The sequence below is a fragment of the Corylus avellana genome, chromosome 6 (genome assembly GCF_965113065.1).
Source record: "Corylus avellana chromosome 6, dhCorAvel1.hap1.2, whole genome shotgun sequence".
NCBI classification, from domain to species: domain Eukaryota; kingdom Viridiplantae; phylum Streptophyta; class Magnoliopsida; order Fagales; family Betulaceae; genus Corylus; species Corylus avellana.
In genome coordinates, this window is record NC_142495.1 from 11,759,974 (window position 1) to 11,783,792 (window position 23,819).

The following is a 23,819-nucleotide window of genomic DNA, read 5'->3' on the forward strand; positions in this document are numbered from 1 at the left end:
GCAAGTCTCTAGAGCACTCATGAAGCCCAGAGGCGCATGGCCTGTATAAGGCGCCAACCCGCTATAGAACAACCCAATTTTCTTTATTTGATTTGATTTGACTTTTGGTTTATTTGATTTGATTTAATTTTTTGTTTTTGGAGAAAGTTATGTGGATGATAAGTTTGTTTAACTTGTGGATTTGGTTAAAAGAGTTTAACTCTACCATGATTCATTAAGTTCCTACTTATTTATCCTAGGTGCGGTTAAAACCTTCGGGTACCACATCAATGCATGCTTTCAATCTCCTTCTATTTTAATGTTTGTAACATGTGGGGGATTGTTGTAATATATGTTACAAACATTTGTTTGAAAACATTTTATGATTTGATATTATGAGTTTTTATTCTGTTTTACGGTTTTGACCGTTGGAATTAATTGCCAAGCTTTTATGGAAATCATTTGAAGCATTAACAAATTTTTCCAGTTTTGATGTTATGACCATTTGGTCATTAACCCAATTATTTATTTTTTACCGTTTATGACCTTTGGAGTTATCAAGCTTTTATGGGATTTTGAGAACCAAGTTTTATAGTTGTAGTTTTTTTTACCGTTATGACCGTTTGGTCATTAGAACTTCTTTATGATATTAAAAAGCTTTTTCAGCACTTATGTCTATATATAAGATCACCTTTTATGAGAAACATACGGTGTTGTAAAACACATTCAGAAAAATATATTTCAAGCTATAAAACTATATGTTATATGATCCCTTTATTTTTAAGTCCTCCATCTATTTTGATAAAAGGGTTGTTCTACTAGTCTTCGTTATTGGAAGTGCGTCCTTAACGAAGGTAGACGCTATAGTCTAATCCTGGGAGGTTGCGTGTCAAAGGATCCGATCGCACCGAGTTATACACTCCGGGAGGCACGAATCAACCTTTAAGGACAACGCTCTTGCGTGATTCTATAGCACATTGTGAGATCTTTCCATACTCTACTTTTCATCTCTTGTATTTTATTTATTTTATTGTTAATTTTTAGATTGTAATGATTTTATATCAATGAGAATTTGTGCACCATCCAAAATTATTTCCAACAAGAATTTCATTGAACCAACTAGATAAATAATCTTGGAATAAGAACTGAATATCCTACCTGACATTCAAAAAAAAAAAAAAATTAAAATTCAATATTACTGATAATCTCACAAATAACCGATGAAAGATCCGAGTTGAAAGAATTTTCCATGAATTTACCAATTGTACGAAAGAGAGAAGGATCAAGACAATCGTGCTGCAGTTGAGGCGGCAGAGGGGTGACACGTTTCCTACAGAGAGGACACGTGGGATGATATTTCAACCAGGTCTTGATGCAGTGGACATGGAAGCCATGGTTGCAAGCGGGAAGCACCGACAACTTCTCACTCCGAGATATGCGGCTTAGACAAACCACGCAGTCAGCGTCAAGATGTTCTTCAACCTTGGAACCATCACCGCCGGCGACAAACAATTTCCAGAACCATTTGGTATATCCATGAAGCGAGTAGAGAGCGAGACAGGCGATCAAGAAGAAGACCGTGAATATCATGACGACTATCTTTCCGCCAACAACGGCAACTGATTGACTCATTGCGTGCAGTCTATTGCATGCATCAACCGTTGAGCATCGACGGAATATATTTAGAGCGCAATGGATGTTGTTTCTGCTTAATTTCGTCTTCCCGGTTTCTGAGAAAGTTGGGACTACATGCGCTATTTATTCAAGTTGACCAGAAATCCACAGAGTTTTTTGTGGTTGACTAGTCCACCACCATGGGCTAGCTTTACATGCTTTTTTTTTTTTTTATTATTTTTTTTTTTTGCGCGTGTGAATAATGAAATTTTTTTTATTGCATAAAACAAAAGGTAAATACTGACCAAGTCTTTTATTATTATTTTTTTTTTTCAAATTGAGGTTGATGAACTTTTGTTCAATTGGGTATATATAAATAACATGTGTCTATTTGCATGTTAGAATTATAACAAATTTTTTCTAAAAAGAGATTTTACATTTATCCCTAAAATTTCTTCTAATTTTATTCTTGCAATTAAAAAAAAAAAAAATGTACTCCTCACATGCAAAGGAACACATTATTTTTATAGACCGAGAGTTTGGAGAAAATCTTTGTTTGGTAAACACTATACACACTTCTTGTATTCAGACAACACAAATTATCCAAGAAAAGTTAAACATCTCAAATATTAGAAGAAAGAAAAAGAAAAAAGGGGAGGAAAACTTCACAAAAGATTCCTAAACTACCACGGATTTAAAAAGACCCTCCAAATTTTTTAAAATTCTCAATTTCACCCTCTAAACTTTCGATTTGATACAATTTACCCTTCTGTTGGACATTAAAATGATGAAATGACCTTAATACCCCTAAAAGTTTTATAAAATTTCAAATTTCAAATTAAAAGAAAACGAAAATTGAATGGTAATTTGGTCTTTTTAGTGGTTTTCGTTAGGGTTTAATGGCAAAAATTGACGGAGGGGTCAATTACATCAAATTGAAAGTTCAGGAGATAAAACTGTGAAATTGAGAGATTTTGAAATTTGGAAAGTTTTTTCAAAACACATGATAATTTAGAGATCCTAAATGAAATTATAAAAAAATAAAATAAATAAATAAAAATCAAACCGGTAAAGTCTCAACCTAGTCAAAAGCTATAGGAAGTATATATATATATATGCCAACAATTATATAATTTGCTGTCGATATCTGTCTCTAAGGCTTTGTATATAGTCTCGTGGACCATATTTTTTATTTTTGTTAAATGTGGATCATATGCTTTTGTTGATGAAATTGGGAGGCTTTTGGCGTTTGGAGAAATTTGAAGGCAACCGTAATTGACTTTCTTGGAACGGAAGGATAAGTTGGAAATTTAGTGGGGAAACATTCCGCTTAGACACTTTCTGCTGCAGTGCAGATGACAAATTTGCGAAGCATAAACATATGACTTGTTGGGTCATTTCTTTCCTTTGTTCTGTCAACGTTACTGGTTGAAAGGAGATTTCGAATTAATTCATATAAATCTTTTTAGAAGTTTTGTCACCTTTCAGGGAATCGAGTTGGCCAAAGCCTCCATTCAAACCTAACCTTTGACTATTGCGGCTGTTATAATTGGCACTTCCCCCACGCTTCAGTCTTCTTCACATCAAATTCCTAACGTTTATTGTTGCGTTTAAAAATGCAATGCAATGCAAAACTCCAAATTTATGTTTGGTAAGGAATATCAGTATTGTTTTCTTCTATTTTATATCGGTTGATGTGATCTATTTTAAGTGATTTTTTTTTTTTAATATTTTAACTATTGCGGCTGCTAATTGGCACTTCCCACGCTTCAGTCTTCTTCACATCACATTCCAAACGTTTTCAACACTTGTTGATTGTTGCGTTCAAAAATGCAATGCAAAATTCCAAATTTATGTTTCGTAAAGAATATCGGCACTCTTCTATTTTATATTGATTGATGTGATGTATTTTAAGTAATTTTTTTGGTTAATATTTTAAAGTGATTAAAATGAAAAAAAAAAAAAAAATTATTTAAAACACATTACATTAGCCATTATAATAAATGCGTGTTAAGAGAGTGAGAATAACTTCTATAGGGTCTTGGTACAAATTAAGGCCTTTGTTCCCTCCAATAAGAAGGCGACACATCAGCGTGGAACACTATAACAAAAATATGGTGTTCCACCTAATCTTTTTTCTAGAATACCTAAAATGAAACACCTTCTAGAATAACCTTTTTTCATATTTTTCTCCAAAATCACCCCAGCTACCAACCTGTCGCCGGAGACGACGCTGGCCGGGTAAGAACCAAGCTCCTCCTCCCTCTCTCCGGCGCCCCTCTCTCTCACCGGCGGCAGTAGAGAAAAAAAAATTTCTCTGCTGCCGGGCAACAGAGAACAGAGAAAAAAAATTTCTTTGTTGCCGGGAAACAAAGAATTTTTTTTTCTCTACTGCCACCGGTGAGAGAGAGGGGCGCCGAAGAGAGGGAGGAGGAGCTTGGTTCTTACCCGGCGGCAGGTTGGTGGTTGGGGTGGTTTTGAAGAAAAATATGAAAAGGTTATTTTAAAAGGTGTTTTGTTTTAGATATTCTAGAAAAAAGATTAGGTTGAACACCATATTTTTATTATAGTGTTCCACGCTGATGTGTCACCTTCTTATTGGAGGGTACAAAGGCTTTGGTTTGTGCCAAGAACCTCTATATATATATATATATATATATATATATATATTATAAAGGCTTTTAACCGGTTCTTCCTTTATAGATATGATTATTGCTTCTTATGACTTTCTGATCAAGGATCTAATTCAGAAAAAATGAACTAGGAGTCATCTTTCAACCCTCGCAAAGGAGGGAATTGGAACAAGATCCTCTCTATTTTAGTCAATTTAGTGTAAAATGAGGAATAATATTGTATTAACATTAAAGTTGAAGACAAAATTTACAATGTTACTTCTCATTTTACACTAAATAAAATGAAATGGAGAGAATTTTATTCCAAGAGAACTACCCTAGTGGACGGGTGCGTAGACCACCCTCAACTAAGGGTTGGCTCACGTGTCATTTTTTTTTAAAAAAAATTTTTTAATAACATATATATAATGTGGAAAAGATGTTGACATGGCATTAACGAGATTAATGTCACATAAGAAGTTTTAGACAATTTTTTTTTTTGACATGTCCACACAACAAGGGGGAGGGGGGGGGGGGGGGGGAGAATTCGAACTGGTAACCTTCGCTTCATAAGACGTGGTCCCCCAGCTGGTTGAGCTACTCTTTGAGGACAGTTTTAGACAATTTTGGGTAGGAAGAGTGTAAATGAAAATTTTGAAAACTTAATGAGTTAAAATTAATTGGACGAAGTTTTCCACTAAACTGAGTTGGAGGAATTTCCTTCAACTTAGTCTATAAAAGTGACCTATGTCCTTTGAACATGTGAGATGCACATGAGTTGTTAATAGCAGGGACAAAGTTGAAATAAATTTTATTAGAAACTCATGTGCATCTCACATGTTATTAAAAAAATGGATACATGTCACTTTTATAGACTAGGTTGAAGGAAATTCTTTCAACCCAGTTTGGAGAAAAATTATGTCCAAATTATATTTAGAGCTTGTTTGAGATTGCGTTTGAGAAATAGAGCTTTTAAGTCAAAAAGAGTTTTTGGGCTGCCAAAAGTGGGTTTTGGCCATTTTTAGGCTTTTTGGACCTTTAAAAGTGCTTTTAATTTTTTTACCAAATGAGTACTTTTTTCTTCAAAATGAATTTTTTTAGTATTAAAAGCACTTTTAAGATCCTTAAACGCAATCCCAAACATAATCTTAGAAACCAATGGAGTAAATTGAAATGGCATGGGAATAAATTTATATGTACCCATATAATACGTAATATTCTGAATGAACACAAGGCAAATTTATAAAAGAAACTCAAGGAAAATCAGCCCTTTTGTACAAATTAGAAGAAGGGAAAACTGCATGTACTCCCTGATATTTAGATGCTTATGCAATCATATTCTCAAAGTTTAAAAATTTGTAATATTGGTTCTCATGTTTTAAAATTTTACAATGTCGTTTATCCATTAGGATTTAATGTTAAATCCTAATGAATGATGCTAAAATATCTTAAATACCCCTGTTAAAAAAAATTGCAATGTTGACTGGCTAACCTATGGCCATGAGTATGGTTGTTTGGTGACCCACAACATTTTTATTTTATTTTATTTTATTAGGGTAATTTTATATTTTTATAAGTTCTCTATAGAAGTATAAAAGACATTTCACCTGTCCATCGTTTGATTTAACCCTAAATCCTAATTGTTGGGGTGTAATTAAAAGGGGTTAAAACATAAGAAATCGACATTACAGACTGCAAAAACACCTAAACAAGTAAGAAAAAAAAAAGAAAAGGAAATCAGTTTGGGCATTTTGATTTTGGTAATTTTGAATTTTGAGACTATAGTATTAAATTTGATAGATTTAAGACTTCAATTTTGACTTATTCCAAATTTGAGATATCGGTTAGCTTTTACACCAAACGGATGATAAAATTGACCATGAAAATACAAGTATGCCTCTTAGATTAAAAAAACAAAACAAAAAGGGGTTACTGGGCCCGGTGACAGTTACGGCGGTGGCTCTGGCTGGAATGGACCCAATGCAACCACTTTGAGTTTTTTTTTTTTTTTTTTTTTTTTTTTAATAAAAAGAAAAATTTTATTTTGATCTGAGGGGTATAATTTTATTTGTATATCTACTTTTATTATGCATTTGACCAAAATGCTAACTCAAGTCTCCAATTTAGAATGGACCCGACCTCTAGTCTCAAGCGGACAAAATTTCCTCAAAATTGGGTTGGATGAACTTCTTTCATCTTAATTTATAAAAATGACGTGTGTCTATTTTTTTTAATAGCATGTAAGATGTATATGATTTTTTTTAATAAATTATTCCAACTTTATCTCTATTATTAAAAAAATATGTGTTTTTCACGCTCAAAAGAGAAATATAATTTTTATAGACTATATACTTAATTTGGAAAAAAAATATATCCGTCTCAACCCTATCAGATAAAAAAATTGGGATCTTAACATTAAAATGCTTACAAAAATGGATCTTGTTCTCATTTTTATTTGAGAACCCCTACTATTAGGTTCATCTTGATAACACCCCTTTTGCAATCTCCAATTACTATGTGACACATCATCAGTTTAAGAAAAATGCAAAAAATAAAAGTGAGAACAATCATACCAAGTCAAAAAAAAAAAAAAAAAAAACCATAGCCGATAAGACCAAGGCCAGACCTACGGCGGTCTGGCCGGACCCATGTTGTGGGTCTCGTCAAACCCACGCCGTGGGTCTCACTAGACCCACAGGTCTAGCCGGCGGTGAACGCCTCAAACCCTGCTGGTCGTAACCCGCCTCAAAACCCATTACTAATACGATAATACCCAAAACCCGTTTCTAATGCTATAAAACTAGTTTCTAATGCATTAAAACACATTTCTAATGTCTCAAAACTCGTTTTTAGATTTAAAACTAAAACTTAGAGGTAGAAAGTTAACCCTTTAGAGATTTTATCACCTAAAACCTAGTGTATTTTGGTCCAACTTATTTTTATGCACTTTTTATTTTTTACTTATGTGTCAGTTATTGATTGAAAACTGTAAAAAAAGTGTTATTATAATGGTCCTGATAAAATGTTTTCTCTTTTTATTTATTTAGAATAAAAAAAAGAGCATTAATGTATGTCGGAAAGGCCTGCAGCTCTAAGATATGGCACGGAACCAGCCCACGATACACCTAGCTAGGCCCACCACTTCAGATATCAGAAGGGGTTACTTCTCCCCAATTCCAATATGTTGGAATTGGGTATTTGTTTTATGGGCGTTTTTTCGTTATCCGGCGCCTGCATACTGTGTGGCTCTCTCGCAGCGTTTCTTCTGTAGAGTCACTGAGATTGTTCCAATCGTTTCACAACAGAGAAAGAAGGAAATAACATTATCCTTTGCTACCCAAATGCCGTCTTAACAAATGCTATGCAGTCTCTGTGCTTCACTAAGCTGTTGACATTGAAGTCTGGATTTGGCTGAATGAGCTCCCATGCCTTTACTGGGTACTCTCTTTTCTTTTCTACTTTTTCTGAGTTTGTCTTCCTTCTTTGTTTTCTTCTATCTTCAATCTCACATTCAATTTCTTCTGAATTCCGTTCAAAGTATTTATTTTTATTAATTTAAGTTGAAACCCAAGTCCCTGTTTTGTTCACTTTTCTCATGTCAGCGGAGTTTGCCCATGAGACCATACACTCAACTTTATTTTGAGAATTTCATGTCCATAATTTGCTTATTTGATTAAAATCAGAAACCTTGCTTGAAATTATATGAGCATGCCACAAAAAACTTGGTTGACTGCAACTGGTGACATTCAGAATATGTGAAATGCTGTAATGCCAGAGTCCTTGAATTTAGTTTGCCTCTTGTGATAATCACTGAGACTGTTATGTTTGTATCTGTTAGCGGAGATTGCTACTGCGCAGCCTGCGTTCCAAAGTCACTTTTGTGTACTCAGGGCCCAAACTCTTATTCATGGTAGATTTTCCTGTGCTTGGAAATCCTGGGGCCTATCTAAAGAACTAAACTTTGACGTGAGACACCTTGAGGTGCGAAGGGGTGGACTCCTGATTAAGGCTGTTGCTACTCTTGAACCCACCAAGGGTTTGGTTCAGAATAAAAATGGACACAAGGGTTGCGATGTACCACCTATTGCTAACAGCTCAAGTTTCCAGACAATTGAACTTGAGTCTTCAAGCGAAGATTTGAAGGAATTGGATGAAAGAGAGAGAATGAGAAGATTGAGAATCTCTAAAGCAAATAAGGGTAACACGCCATGGAACAAAGGCAGGAAGCACAGTGCAGGTAAGCATATATTTATAGATCCCAGCTTCTGTATTTATCAGTCTGTCTCCGTTACTGTGTTTTACAAGCAGCTCCGATCTCCATTGTGTGTGCAGAAACACTTCAACGGATCAAAGAGAGAACAAAGCTTGCAATGCAGGATCCTAAGGTGATGTCATGTAAGAATAATTTTGCATATTCTGTTGAAATGGCCTTAGTATGTTTTAACTTATTGAAAATAAAAAGAATAGACCATAGTATTTGTAAAATGAAGATAGTTTTATAAGTGGATCCTTTACTCAATTCTTGAGTTTTGCTCTTTCAAATGCACCGGTTACATCATTTAACACTCAACTGGACCATGTACTCAACATGAAGCACATACGGAAGGTGGATGGTGATTGATCATTAGTACAGCCTACTTAAAATACAAACACTTTTTTTATTGGTAAGTAACACACTTACCTAACTTAGAATACAAAACTTAATGAATTGATAAATGAAAAATATCGGGCAATCGTGTTGGTGAATTCGAAAGAATGATGCTGGGGATACTACAACATTATTTGCAAACTGATGTGTCAATCCATAATTGGTGAAATAATTAAGCGGAAAGTCTGGTTTATCAATTTCTCTTAATTAGTTCACCAATTATGGATTACCACATCAGTTTGTAAATGACTTTATGGTAGAAGTTGTAGCACTCCAAGCATTTTCCAATTCACAAAGCTTCCTTAGCCCTTTTGCTTTGCCACTGGTGTGAGACATGAGTGATGCATGGCATATTTCGTGACCTTCCTTCAATTCTTTTCATTTTACTGCTGGTCTAAAGATTCTATAATGATATCACATGCTGGTATCAAGATCCTCATATGTCTAACACTCTGTCCTTGAATAAATTGAACTTTTTCTCACTCCACCGCAAGGAGATTACCAGGTTAGCTGTAAGACCTGATGTATAAACAAATTCTTTGAGTTGATATTAAGAGTCAGTGACTTGTTCAATACTTAATTCTAGAATTAGTACCTAATCAATGTACAAACTATGATTAAATTGTAAGCAATTAACTCTCTAATATATTTTTTTTTTCCTAAAAGATTTGAAGTACTTTTTCTTTGTGTTTTTTTTCTTGACCTGATAGTCCATCTTGAGGTTTGTCCAAATTGAATTTTAACGTCCGCCGGACTCTTGGAAATATGAATAAGCTTTTTGTGTGTAGTTTCCTTGGACAATCTTTTAGACAATATTTTAGATGGCCGATCCAAAAATTAGAACATCAATGGCATGATTTAGATTATGAGGCAGCCAACGGATTATGCATTCGATGAGTGTAGGATAAGAGGTTTCATACTATCATTTGTAATAAATATAGTCCTTTTGTACAAAATTAGAATTGCTCATTCTCTTAAATAAATTTGGCTCTGCAGGTCAAAATGAAGTTAAGTAACCTTGGACATGCTCAGAGGTAGGTCTTACACAACCTGTTTATTTGTGTTTTTGTTTACCATTAACATTTTCCTCTCATAATCCTAGCAGAGTCCCAATCATCTAAAGCACCTTAGTATAAGTCCTTATTGAGCTTGTATTGGGGTCTTTAACGACTATGGTAGAAATTCTGAGTTTGTGAATTTTTATCATAATATTCCTGTCCATACCATTTCACAATGTTTGCGTACTTTTTCTTTCTTTTAATTGATTGTACAGCAAAGAGACAAGGATGAAAATTGCAGTTGGAGTACGAGTGGGGTGGCAAAAGCGACGTGAGAAGCTGATGGTGCAGGAAGGTTGCTGCTTTGAGTGGCAGAACCTAATTGCAGAAGCTTCTAGAGGAGGCTCTGTTGGTGAAGAAGAGTTGCAGTGGGACTCCTACAGGATCTTGGATGAACAGCTCAAGGAGGAGTGGTTAGAGAGTGTTGAACAAAGGAAATTAACGCCCAGGCCAAAAGGTGGCAAGAGAGCACCAAAGTCCCTTGAGCAAAGGAGGAAAATTTCAGAATCCATCTCTGCAAAATGGGCTGATCCTGTAAGTAGATAACATCATTTCTCGAAGAGGTTGCATGATTCGTGTTTTCTGCATAAACCTTTTTAGACAGGTCCTAACTTGGAACTCTCCTGTTAGATTGTGGGTTGCTTCTTGAGGGACATGAATTCTTTGTCTTAGAACATTTTTATCAAGTAATCAACGCTCAACTATGCCCTCCCCCCCCCCCCCCCCCCCCCCAACTGAAAAGATTAAATGAGTGTATCTTATCCATTATAAAGTAGGTTCCAAGCGTCAGACTTGGTGTATTCCATTACACCTCTATTTCATTAGGGCTTCTCAAAACAAGTGTTTTGTTACAGCCAATCAACTGATGAGATGATAAGTTCGAGGATTCGATGTGCATCATTTTCCGTCTCTTGCTAAACTTAGGAAACTCTAGTGTGAAGATTGAGTTTCATAATTACATTGTTGGAACTAGTGGCTCATATTAGAACACCAGTGGAAGGCCAAGTAGATGAGAGTGGAGTGATAGCGACGTTCACAAAGCCGGGGTATTTTAGGGATTTCCAAAATACGTCCGTACAATTAGGGTTTTCTTATATATATATATGTAATGATGTAACCCTGAATTACATAGAAGTGAAAAAAACAAGATCTTTTAAATTGTGAACACATTTTAAAGAGAAACTTGTTTTTTTTTTTTTTGGTCAAATCCATTACAAATTTAAGTTTGTTCTGAACATGACAATTATGTTTAATTTTGGGAAAAATCAAATTTACTCTCTAGGTTTTCACGTGATTTTAATTTAATCTTTGAGTTTTCAATTTCGATAATTAGGTCCTTAAGTTTTACCTAGTTTCAAATAGGTCATTCCATCAACATACCGTCTAATTAATTGATAGTGTGACACATTATACTAATAAGCTAATGCCATGTGTCTCACATTTGACACGTTATGTGCCAATTGTATGTTTCATGTGGCACATTTACTTTAAATTATAAATATATGATAAAAAATAATAAAAAGAAAAAAGAAAAAGAAAAAGAGGGGTGGCCGGCTAATCCTCGATGAGGGGAGGCTGCCGTTCATAGGAGAGGGGCCACCACCCCTTGGTGAGGGGAGGCTGTCCCTCACAGGAGAAGGGCCACCACTCCCTACCAGATGAGGGGCAGCCCTCCTCACCAATAAGGGGCAGCCCCCAAACCAGTGAGGAGTGGCTGGCGACCTCTCTTTTTCTTGAATTTATTTTTTATTTTTTTTAATTTAGGTACTTTTTAATTTAAAATAAATATGTCACGTGGAACTTATAGTTGGCACACAACATGTCAAACATGAGATTGATGGCATCAACTTATTGGTCTAACTTGGTGCACAGTTAAGTTAACAAAGTAACCTATTTGAAATGGGTTAAAACCTAATGACCCAATTATCGAGATTCAAAACATAAGTATTAAATGAAATCACATGAAAACCTTGGGATTGAATTTGACTTTTCCCTTTAATTTATTTATGTTCTCTCCACCTGAACCTGAAATATTTCCATTTGCTTGTCCAACATTGTCTAACCTGGACAAAGGAAATCAAAACAGATGTTTCTTATCCAACATCTCGATCGTGTTTTAACTAGACAGATATGTATTACACACTCTGATAGGAACCCACGATAAATTGAACAGAAATATGTAGATAAGTGATAGATAATGAACTCCACTTAAGGTTTGGAGACAAACCACAAAGACACAAGTCAGATTACAATTCAATACCTCAACTAATCTCTGGACTCTTGGTTTATACTAGGCTTACAACCCACTACTCACAACACATTTAGTAACCACCCATGATACACACTAGCCCATAACACATAACTACCCACTAACATAACATAACAGCTGAATACTAACTACCCATGTAGCACTAACATAAACAAGGATAATAACTACCCACTAAGCTACTACCCTCCACTTCCTTGATGCATGCCCTTCTAGGAATTACTCCATGATTTTCACTATCATTTGCCTCCCCTTGAAGAGGAACCTTGTCCGCAAGGTTGTTGGTTGAAAAACTGTTGTTGTTAGTTCAATGAGATGAGCGGCTCTTCCTCTTTATACCCTTTTTTGCCTCTCACCGTTTCTGCATCACTTTCTTCGAAATTATCATGCATCTCGTTCTTTGTACGAGCTTCAATGAAAAGCACTTGGGGTTTTTGGCACCGGTGTCCTGGCGTAAACCTCTCATTACACCCGAAACACAAGCCTTTCTCTCTTCGTTTCTGCATCTCTTCCCATGAGAGCTTCTTAGCATCCCCATAGGAATACGTCCGTGCAGCAGGTGTGTTGGACGTCGGTTGTTGCATGGTGTTAGCTTGTTGTTGCTTCGTCCCTTCATCTCGTAAAGTCCTCCGGTCTTTAGAGAGATTATCATCTCTCATCCGTGCTAGCTCAATGGCATCACGAAGAGTCTTCGGCTTGAACATTCTAAGGGCAGACACAATTTCTTGTTTTAACCCTCCAAGGAATGTTCCCACGAGTGCCTTTTGAGGCCATCCATCCACTCGGTTTGCCAAACGCTCAAATTCTTGTTGATACTCTCGCAACGTCCCATCTTGTTGTATCCTTGAGAGTGCCTCATCATAATCCTCGACTTCGGTAGGACCGAATCGGATCAATAGCTCTCTTTCAAACACCTCCCACGTAATGGGCAACCGTTCCTCCTTATACACTTTTTTCATCCATTGCCACCATTGATTGGCTTCACTTTCTAAATGAAAGGCAGCCAACGACACCCTTTGATCCTCCGATGTCTGTTTGTAGTCAAAATATTGAACTACCCGGTCCAACCAAACTGTGGGATCATCTCCCGAATAACGGGGAAAATCCAGCTTAGCAAAACCACCTGACTCCTTGGATCCATTCGAATGTCCGAAGGAATTTTCCCCGGCCAATTGAAATGGCCCCTTCTCCTTTGTTGCAGACGACTCGCCCCTCTCGAGAGACTTGGAGAATAATTCTCTAAGCTCACGAAAATTGGACTGTGACTCTACACTCATCTTTTGCATTCCTTCTTTTAGCTCTTGCATTTCCAACTCCAATTTCTCGAGACGATCCTTGTTGGTAGCCATGCTCTGATTCCAAGTTGATAGGAACCCACGATAAATTGAATAGAAATATGTAGATAAGTGATAGATAATGAACTCCACTTAAGGGTTGGAGACAAACCACAAAGACACAAGTCAGATTACAATTCAATACCCCAACTAATCTCTGGACTCTTGGTTTATACTAGGCTTACAACCCACTACTCACAAAACATTTAGTAACCACCCGTGATACACACTAGCCCATAACACATAACTACCCACTAACATAACAAAACAGCTGAATACTAACTACCCATGTAGCACTAACATAAACAAGGATAATAACTACCCACTAAGCTACTACCCCCCACTTCCTTGATGCATGCCCTTCTAGGAATTACTCCATGATTTTCACTATCACACTCCCTTTCTTCCAAGCTTATGTCCTACTAGGACATTAGTCTTGTGTTCTCCCATAGGCAATCGTCTACAGTTTACTGATTAGTTCCTGCTCAAAACTTTGGGCTACTCGACTGAATCTTTCAAATTTCCCAAGAAGCCATGTTTCTCTTGTGACTCAAGCTAATACTAATTGGAAACAAATCTACTTTGCAACATCAGTTGTTCAACTGAACAATTTATTTTCCAAATTGTGCGTTCCTGCATCTTATCAGGAGTACCGTGATCGGGTTTGCTCTGGCTTGGCTAAATATCATGGTATAAAACCTGGTACAGAAAGAAAACCAAGGAGAAGGCCAAGTGATGGTGAACAGACATCTAGAAGGAGACCCATCATAAAGAAAAGAACTAGTTATAACAACTATGCTACGGCCGAGAGTAAAATCAAAACTCAGCGATTAAGGTTGAGGAGAAATAGTGCGCCCCAGTACAAAGATCCCCTGGCTAGTTCTAAGCTGGAGATGATAAAAGACATCAGAGCAAAGAGAGCAGTTGCAGACACAAAGAAAACTGAAGCCATTGAACGAGCAAGGTCAGTTCATTATATCTCTATTCTTACACTTGAATTGGGTTGGCACAGAACTATTGAATTCAGGCTAGGAGACATCCGGCATCGCAATTAAGTCATGGAGGACAAATGGCCCACCAACTCATCACTTAAGCAGCTTAATGATCTGATTACTAATGCCTTTGCTTACCTGATCAAAGCTTAATGAATATTACTTTATCCGTTACAGGTTACTGAAAAAATTTAATGCTAGTCTCTGAATGAACCCATCTGCATTCCAATTCTTAGTATTTCTCCTTTTTTTTTTTTTTTTTTAATTTAATTTAATTTTATTGCTGTTTCATTAACTTTAAAATTCATGAAAAAACAACACTAAATTTATGTGGCAATCTGCAGGCTATTGATTGTTGAAGCTCAGAAGGCTGCCAAGGCCCTTGAGGTTGCTGCAGTGAAGAGCCCTATTGCTAGAGCTTCCCTGATGGAAACGAGAGAGCTTATAGCTGAAGCAATCCAATCAATTGAATCCATAGAGACTGGTCAAATCACTTCCCATGAGAATGGCGGTTACCCTTCAGCTACCTCTAATGAACTGATTAGCCAGGATCAGGAGGATACAAGGATAGAAGTCAATGGGACCTCAATCAGGCCAAGTGAGGATGAGGACTTTAACTTGAGCAAGTTCACCTTGCATGATTTTTTGAATAATGAGGAGAAACTTCTGCCGACCAGCTTCGGTGGCCCTGGTTCGTCTCCTTTTAGTTTTGAGAATATAATGAAGCAATCAGGTTCAAGAAATCTCCCTGACCAGCCAGAGCCAAATGGGAATAGCAACTGTGGAAAAGACCCTCTACCAAATGGAGCCCATGTTCAGTCCCTGGAGGAGGAAACACCTGAATCGGTTGCTGTGACGAAAAAATGGGTTTGTGGAAGGCTCATTGAAGTGGCCGAAGGACCATAGTGTTGGCGCAAGAACATCATAATCTATATTACGACATTTATCTCAGTATTTGGAACATATGAATGTATAATGCTAGTATTGGTCACAGCTGTTTCAACCCAAAGGGCCTTTGCTATCTTGCTTCAACACATGTTGGCTACTGCAGTCAGCATGTGCCGTCGGTGTTGTGGTTCATACTACAGTATTTGCAGCAATATTAGTGCCAGCATTAATGTAGGTTAGTAACAAGATTATGTAATAGGCTCTATCCATGTTTCATTAATTGAACCATTGAATATATTTCCCTCTTCAAGGTACTTCATAATTCATCGGGAATTCTACTCAGTAGAGTTCTTTAAATCAATGAAACATGGATTTTCTGATTTATTTTGTTCTACCTTTTCTTGATCTTCTATTCCTTCAAACTTTGGTGTTCCGTACTTGGATTCTGATTTTGAAGTTTTGTTTTCAACGATCTCTTTCCCAAACTCCCTCATTTGAGAAAGTTATTTTTCAAACAAAATGTAAATCTCAAATGCCATGCTTGGTTTGGCTTTTAGAAGAAAGTATAAGCTCCACATCAAATTTTGCAGATTTATTAGACAATTCTTGATAGAGGAGTGTCAAGTAATGGCATTAAAAATACAATTCCAAATGGATGAAAAAGTTGGTTGCAGAAAGCATGAATTGAGCTGTACGTCTATATTGCTTAGAAATAGATTGCTCGAGTGTCTGTGAGCTCCGCTCATACGGAGGTGGGTTCCTAGTGTGGAAGGGAAAAATCACGTGACTTAGATTAGTTACGTCTTTCACTATCAATAATAATGAGTTTACAAGTGTCTTCTTTAGAGCAAATTTTAGAGCCTACCACAACACATCAAGAACACGTACATTCTTGGATTAAAACATAAATTTGTCACACTAAATGTGAATTTCAACAAGAAAATAAAAAATAAAAAAATAAAAAAATAAATCTCACCAAGTGGGTATGAGCACCTGGAGAGGAAATCTAATGATTTGTTAAAATAATAATTATGTTAAAGTATTGATTAAGTGATTAAATTTATCTCTTCTTATCAGCTTAAGTTTATGGGAAAACTGATGATTTAATTTGGTATCAGACTCAAAGGTCATGAGTTCAAACCTTGACTCTGTCAATTCACTCCCCATTTCAATTAAATATTTCACGTGTTAGGCCTTACTTATTAAAATAGAGTTAGTCCACATGTGAGCGAAAATGTTAAAATAATGATTAGGTAATTAAATTTACATATTCCTATCAGTTTAAGCTTATGGAAAAACTGGTGACTTAACATGATCAACACCCTAAAATTTCATCAAGATCGTGACATAAATGGGCCTCCAATATTTGACGTAAATGGCTGTGAAAATCCTCAATTTTTTTTTTTTTTTTTTATCTTTGCTCTCTCAATCCATTTGGGGATTATACTCTAAATCTCAAATGATTTTTTTATCAACTTTTTTGTTGTTGATATTCATAGTTTGTAATGAATATAAGTTATTAATCACTGATTACATTATTTGAGCATATGGCATGTAGTATTTTACATGCTTATTACTATTGTATTAGTTATGCATGTGAAATGTACATATCAACGTAGACGAGCTAATAAAATTAATTTTATTTTTTATGAAGCAGGTTCACTACATTCATCTCCGGAGGAAATAGAAGAGGTGTTTATTGATTATTATGAGGGGCTTTTTACGACATCCAACCCAAGTGGTATAGCACAGTGTCTTGATTGTCTATCAAGGCGGGTAACCCCGAAGATGAACGGGCAATTGAGAGGCGAACTCACCATTGATGAAATTAGAGCAGCAGTTCAGCAAATAGCGCCTCTAAAGTCACCGGGTCCGGATGGATTCCCAGTGTGCTTTTATCAACAGAATTGGATGGAGGTGGGTAATGAGGTATGTTCGGCTGTTTTGGATTTCTTTGCGACTGGGAAATTCGAAACGGCTATAAACCATACTCATATAGCCTTAATTCCAAAAACCAAGAATCCGACCCGGGTGATGGAATTTCGGCCTATTAGCCTTTGCAATGTGATATACAAAATAGTGTCCAAAGTATTGGCTAATAGGTTGAAAAGTATTCTCCCTTACATTATTTCCAGTAATCAAAGTGCATTCATTCCAGGGAGGTTAATTTCTGATAACATATTGGTGGCATACGAGACTTTACACACTATGCACTCGTGTATGTGGGGTAAGGAGGGATATATGGCCATCAAACTGGATATGAGTAAGGCTTATGACAGGGTGGAATGGCCCTTTCTGAAAGAAGCGATGCTACGGATGGGTTTTGACCCTAGGTGGGTAGCTTTGATTATGGAATGTATTACTACGGTCACTTATTCGATTCTTGTCAATGGACAGCCAGTGGGACATATTCGCCCTACTAGAGGATTACGACAAGGGGACCCTCTTTCCCCTTATTTGTTTCTCCTCTGTGCGGAAGTTCTGAGTTCCCAATTTCAGCTAGCTGAGCGGAGGGGGTTACTTCGAGGTGTTCCTACATCTTCGAGAGGGCCTCGATTAAATCACTTATTTTTTGCTGATGATAGCCTATTGTTTTGTAAGGCTTCTGTGACTGAATGGCAAGTGTTGACTGGGGTGTTGGATGCTTATGAAAGGGCTTCCGGGCAGAGACTCAATAAAGACAAGACATCGGTTTTCTTTAGCTGAAATACTAGCTCGGGATCACGCACGGAGCTGTTGCAACTGGTAGGGATTCCGGCCTCCAAACGGTATGATCATTACTTGGGTTTACCAGCTTTAGTTGGTAAATCCCGAGTTAGTGAATTTCGAAATATTTCTGATAGAGTCAAAAAGCGAATAAATGATTGGAAGAATAAATTTCTCTCCCAGGCGGGAAAGGAGGTGTTGTTGAAAGCCGTGATCCAGGCTATACCAACTTATTGTATGAGTGTATTTTTATTGCCTAAGGAATTGTGTCGGGAAATTAACTCCTCTATGCAGAAATTCTGGTGGGGACACAAGGAAAATGAGAGGAAAATACATTGGATGAGTTGGGAGAAATTGGGCTTAGCAAAGACACAAGGAGGTATGGGTTTTCGTGACCTTCTTTCTTTTAATAAGGCCTTACTTGCAAAGCAAGGATGGAGACTTGTGCAAGACCCCAACAGCTTGGTAGGGAGGATTTTTAAAGCAAAATATTACCATGGAGGCTCTTTCTTGGAAGCCAAAAAGGGGAGCCGTCCATCGTTTGCTTGGCGGAGTTTGCTGGCTGCCCGGGAACTTCTAAAGGAAGGGTTGCAATGGCGAGTGGGGAACGGACAGTTAATAAATATTCGGAGAGACAAATGGATACCTCGGCCGACATCGTTTGCTATACAATCCCCTTGTTCACAATTGTCCAATGAAGCAAAGGTTGCGGAGTTAATTGATGTCCGAACAAGGAGTTGGAATGTTTCCTTTATTGAGACTAATTTTAATGCAGATGAAGCAGCACTAATCTGTAAGTTACCTCTAAGTAAGTATGGGCAGCCTGATCGTCTTTTTTGGAGAGCTACCACGACCGGTGTTTTTACGGTGCGGAGTGCTTACCATATGGAAAAGGCAGGCTAGGCGGTATGGAGAAGGCTCTGTTCCATCAGGTCCAAACCCTTTGTGGAAAACCATATGGGGATTGGTGATTCCTAACTCAGCTAAGGTTTTTGTATGGAGGGCATGTTAGAACATTTTGCCAACCAAAGAAAATTTTCTCAAGCGGGGGGTGATTAAGGAAGATAGCTGCATTTTCTGCAAGAAGGAGATGGAAACAGTTTGCCATATTTTATGGGAGTGCCCTTCAGCCGTTGATGTTTGGAGTGCCAGTGGGCGTCGAACTCAGAAGAGTGCAGGAGACTTTGAGTCATTTATGAACGTAATGGAGGCTCTTATTGCTCATTGCCCCAGGGATGAACTCAATTTGGCGGTGTTGATTGCACAGCGGATATGGGCCCGTCGAAATGAGGTGGTGCATGGGGGGGATTTTATCCACCCAAATCGTTTGGTCTGTGAAGCGTCTGAGACGTTGCACTTCTTTTCTACACCACCGGAGGAAGGCAATGTAGGCTTGAACACAATTCTTCAAGAGGCTTCAGTGAAATGGGAAAAACCTCAATTTGGGCGGTATAAGGTGAATTGGGATGTGGCTATTGGTCATAACCTACAGTGTATGGGCTTTGGAGTAATAATAAGGGATCACAACGGAAGTGTATGTGCAGCAAAATGTATAAAAGCTGAAGGCATCCAGGAACTAGTGGTGGGAGAAGCTCAGGCTGCTCTGGCTGCAGTAGAATTCAGTAGGGAATTAGGTTACCAAGATGTTATTCTGGAGGGTGATTCCTTACAGGTGGTGCAAGCTTTAAAGGAGGAAGGAATAAATTGGAGATCCTATGGGCAGATTGTTGATGATGCCAGGGTCCTTCTTGGTACATGTAGGAGCTGGATGGTTCACCACGTGAGGCGAGGAGCAAACCAAGCGGCCCAGAGTCTGGCCAAGGAGAGCCTGCGAAACTCGTCAGATCAAATTTGGCTCCATGCCTTGCCGGATTGTCTTTTTCATTTAGTACCTTTAGAGCTTCATGCTCTTGTAATTTAGAACCTTGGGTTCTAGATGTTTATCCATTTTCCTGAAAAGTAATGAAAGATATCTTTTCTTAAAAAAAAAAGAAAGAAATGTACATACTTGGATTACATTGAATATGATCTATGGGTATGAGTAACAGAGTTATCACACAAGGTCTTAATCCATAAACCTTGTAGTTTTAAACTTAGATTAAGTTTGCAGTAGGTAATGAAATTGTACATTTCATTTGCGAAAGATTATTATACATTGAATCTTATTGATTTACCTTGATCAAGCGAAACTGGAGACTTCAAGTTGGTGTGTAGTTGTTATGAACTGAACGGACCAATAAGTTGTCTCTCACAAAATATTGTCAATAAAAAAGAAAGTAAGTCATAAAGACTACTTATAATATTGATTCTAAATTCTAAAAGGATTATGTACTCAGATATGAAATAGATGTTGTTTTGATACATTTATGTATAAGACCTTTACTACAGTCAACATTCCAGGTGTATTGAGTAATCACATGTAGCATTATAATAAAGCTTTTCTCAAGAAGAAATCCAAGTAGTTTTCTTAAAAATGATAAAATTTTTTCCATTTAGATAGATTGAATTAATTAAATTATTGTCCGTCCCAGTTGGACGTGATAAGGTTTTCATATTAGAAATAAAATTACCGACTCAAAAATAAAGATGTAGAGAATTATTGGTTTATATATATATATATATATATATATATATATAATCTTAACCCCGCCGCCACTCCATGCCTCCCCAATTAGTAAACATAAAAAAGTGACAATGTCGGATTCAAGGATATTTTCACTAGTTTCATGTTTCAAAACTTACCTGCATGTCACATGCATATAGGGTATGAACCGATCACTCTTCAAACAATTTACTTTGACTCGATTTTAATGTTTTTTTGGAAAATACATTTGACCCTCTAACTATCCACTTATTTGTACCTCAATGTTTAAAAAGTGACACTTTACTCCCCAAACTTTCAAATTGTTGCAATTCGACCACCCCAAACTTCCAAATTGTTGTAATTCGATCATTTTAACTTCTTTTTTTTTTTCCCAAAAAAAAATTTAAAATTTTAAAATTAAGGGGTGGTTGGCCACCCCAGTTGGGCCTATAGAGGCTTCGGCCACCCCAGACCGGCCACCCCTTAATTTTCAAATGTTTTATTTTATTTTATTTTTTAAAAAATAGGATGGGGACATTTTGGAAAAAAAAAAGAAGTTGGAATGGTCGAATTGCAATAATTTAGAAGTTTGGGAGATAAAGTGTATTTTTCACTTATTTTTTAAAGGTGAACAAAAATTTAAGCTTGTTTAAGCTTGTTTATTAACAAGCGTATTAATATTTATTTAGCTTTGTAAAGTGAACATATTAAGTAGTAAAAAAGATAAAATGAATCTTCCTAATATAATAGATATACCTTGAATTATATATATATCTGAAAAATAATTAATAAACTAATAATTAATATAAATTTACGAAAAAAAATATTAATTGAACAAATTGATAACAAGCTCGATCGCTCGAGTTCGTTCAAAAATAAACGGAGTTGAACAAATTATCTAAGTCAATGAGTTTTGATCACTCATGTTAAGTTTGAAACAAAATTAAACAATTAAACTTAAATATTCAATATGTAACTCGTCACGATTCATGCCCTAATTTTATTCATGATATTAATTGTAATTTTGGAGAGTATTACATTACATCTTAATTGATTAATTAATGAAATCCAGCAATTTTTTTTTAAAATAAAAATAATAAATAATAAATAATAAAGCTGGTCTCAATTATACTCCTAGAAAAATGTTAAGAAAAAAAAAAAAAAAAAAAACTAACTTTTATAACATGATGTGGATTAGCATACAATTCCAACTTGTTACTGTATATAATATATATTCAGTCTACAGTGGTATAAGTACCATCGTAACGTTTGATTTGGGAGTCAACAACCATCTCCACCTCTTTTATCTTCTTCTCTTTCTCTTGTTTCCCTTTCTTAATCTCCATTTCCACTTCCTCCTTCTGCATGGAAATTAAAGAAACAAGTAAATAAACAAATTAACAAGCTTAATTTTATATTATATAGACACCAACGCGCATGCAAGATCACGATATAATTATGAAAGCTACGTTGGGGAGGGTCTCAGTAACGGGCCGTGAACTCCAGCACGGTTGGGCCCCTTGGTTACCATCAAGCGCAGCTGATCGTGGAACCTAACCTTACACCTGCAGCAGGCAGGGCCAAAAAAGCCGTATACCATTTAGAGAGAGTATATTTTATATAAACACATAATCTTTTTCATATCCAGGCAATGTGGGATGTCACAATAAGCGTGTACAAACACATGAGGGTCGCCAACGAGGACGCTGAGTCCTAAGATGAGGTGGTTCCACATTGCCTAGGCATGGAAAATATTATGTGTTTATATGGAATATACTCTCTCTAAATGATATGAAGCCTTTTGAGGGTAAACCCAATAATAAAACCATGCGGGCTTCGCCCAAAGCGGACAATATCATACCACTTGGAATAAGGGTGTTATATATGGTATCAGAGACATAGCCTAGCCTGAGATGGAGGGAGCGTGCACTAGGGGTGGACAAATTAACCGAACCGATATTAACCGTAACCGATAGTTATCGGTCGGTAATCGGTTAAAATTTTTATACCGATAAGCTTATCGGTCGGTTAAAATTTTTTTATCGAAAAACCGATATGACCGATAAGCTATTTTAATTTTTAATTTTTTAGAATTTTATATTTATTATTGTAGTGGATCAATAAAAAAAAAAAAAACTTCAATAAGCTATTTTAGCAAAAAATATACTATAAAATAACTAATTTTTAATCAACTATTTTAGGCTTTAGCCAAACAAAACGTATTTGGGCCTCCAAAACAATTAATTTTTAGCCCAATTAGCAACCAGTAAAAGCACAATAAAAAGCTCACAAAAGCCCAAACCGATTTAACCGACCGGTTAACCGATTACCGATAATTTTCAGTTAATACGTCTTATCGGTTGGTAATCGGTTAGGATTTGGTTAACCGATAGCTTATCGGTTAACCGACCGATAAGCCCATTAATCGGTCCGAACCGACCAATACCTAGCCCTAGCTTGCACAAGCCCATGAGGGTCGCGAGCGAGGACGTTGGGTCCTAAGATTGGGTGATTGTGATGTCCCACATTGCCTGGGCATGAAAAATATTATGTGTTTATATGGAATATACTCTCTCTAAATGGTATGAGGCATTTTGGGGGTAAACCCAATAATAAAACCGTGCGAATTTTGCCCAAAGTGGACAATATCATAGTACTTGGAGTAGGGGTGTTACATTGGCAGTGCCTTTTCAATAAAAGAATTACTGATATGGTTTGGTAGTGGGGCAAATCAATATCAAAATGAACCAGCTCTGTAGTAATAATGTTGAGATTGGAGTCCAAAATAGTTGCCTTCAAGGACCTTTAAAACAAAGGAATCATCTTGATTTCGAATATCCCTTAATAGTGATGAAGCCGTCACAGTTGGACCCAAACCATCCAAACGCTAGTGAGTTCTTCCGAACCCAAGAGAGAGATAATGGTTCTTTTGATTTTGAGAGAGAAGAGAGAGAGTGACTGAGCTCAGATAGTGAGAGGGAGTAAGGGGGAGAAGGAGAAACGGAGTGGTTGGGAAGTTTCAAAATGCGGACAAAGGAGAGAGAGATAAGGTGTTTCTTTTCATTTTGGAATTTTTTTTTTAGAAAATGAATCTGACAGAGGAGACAGAATCTATGCTTCTTTTCATTTAAAATTTTT

The 23,819-nt window shown here is 36.7% G+C and overlaps 2 protein-coding genes and 1 non-coding gene across 3 annotated transcripts; all 3 read left to right on the forward strand.

Moving 5' to 3' along the window:
- Positions 1-7,396: 7,396 nt before the first annotated feature.
- On the forward strand, positions 7,397-15,775 carry LOC132186588 (muscle M-line assembly protein). The gene is made up of 7 exons (XM_059600568.2): positions 7,397-7,643; positions 8,044-8,442; positions 8,538-8,590; positions 9,850-9,887; positions 10,127-10,445; positions 14,159-14,475; positions 14,848-15,775. The coding sequence occupies exons 1-7, from the start codon at positions 7,631-7,633 to the stop codon at positions 15,407-15,409; spliced, it is 1,701 nt and encodes a 566-aa protein (XP_059456551.1). The 5' UTR covers positions 7,397-7,630; the 3' UTR covers positions 15,410-15,775.
- Positions 11,015-11,080, forward strand: LOC148584880 (small nucleolar RNA SNORD36). Its single transcript, XR_015912762.1, has one exon. It is a non-coding gene; the product is annotated as a small nucleolar RNA SNORD36 (small nucleolar RNA).
- A 3,412-nt stretch (positions 15,776-19,187) lies between the features above and the next one.
- Positions 19,188-20,018, forward strand: LOC148584881 (uncharacterized). The gene has a single exon (XM_088517552.1). It carries the CDS (start codon positions 19,188-19,190, stop codon positions 20,016-20,018), a length of 831 nt encoding a protein of 276 aa, XP_088373678.1.
- Positions 20,019-23,819: the final 3,801 nt, after the last annotated feature.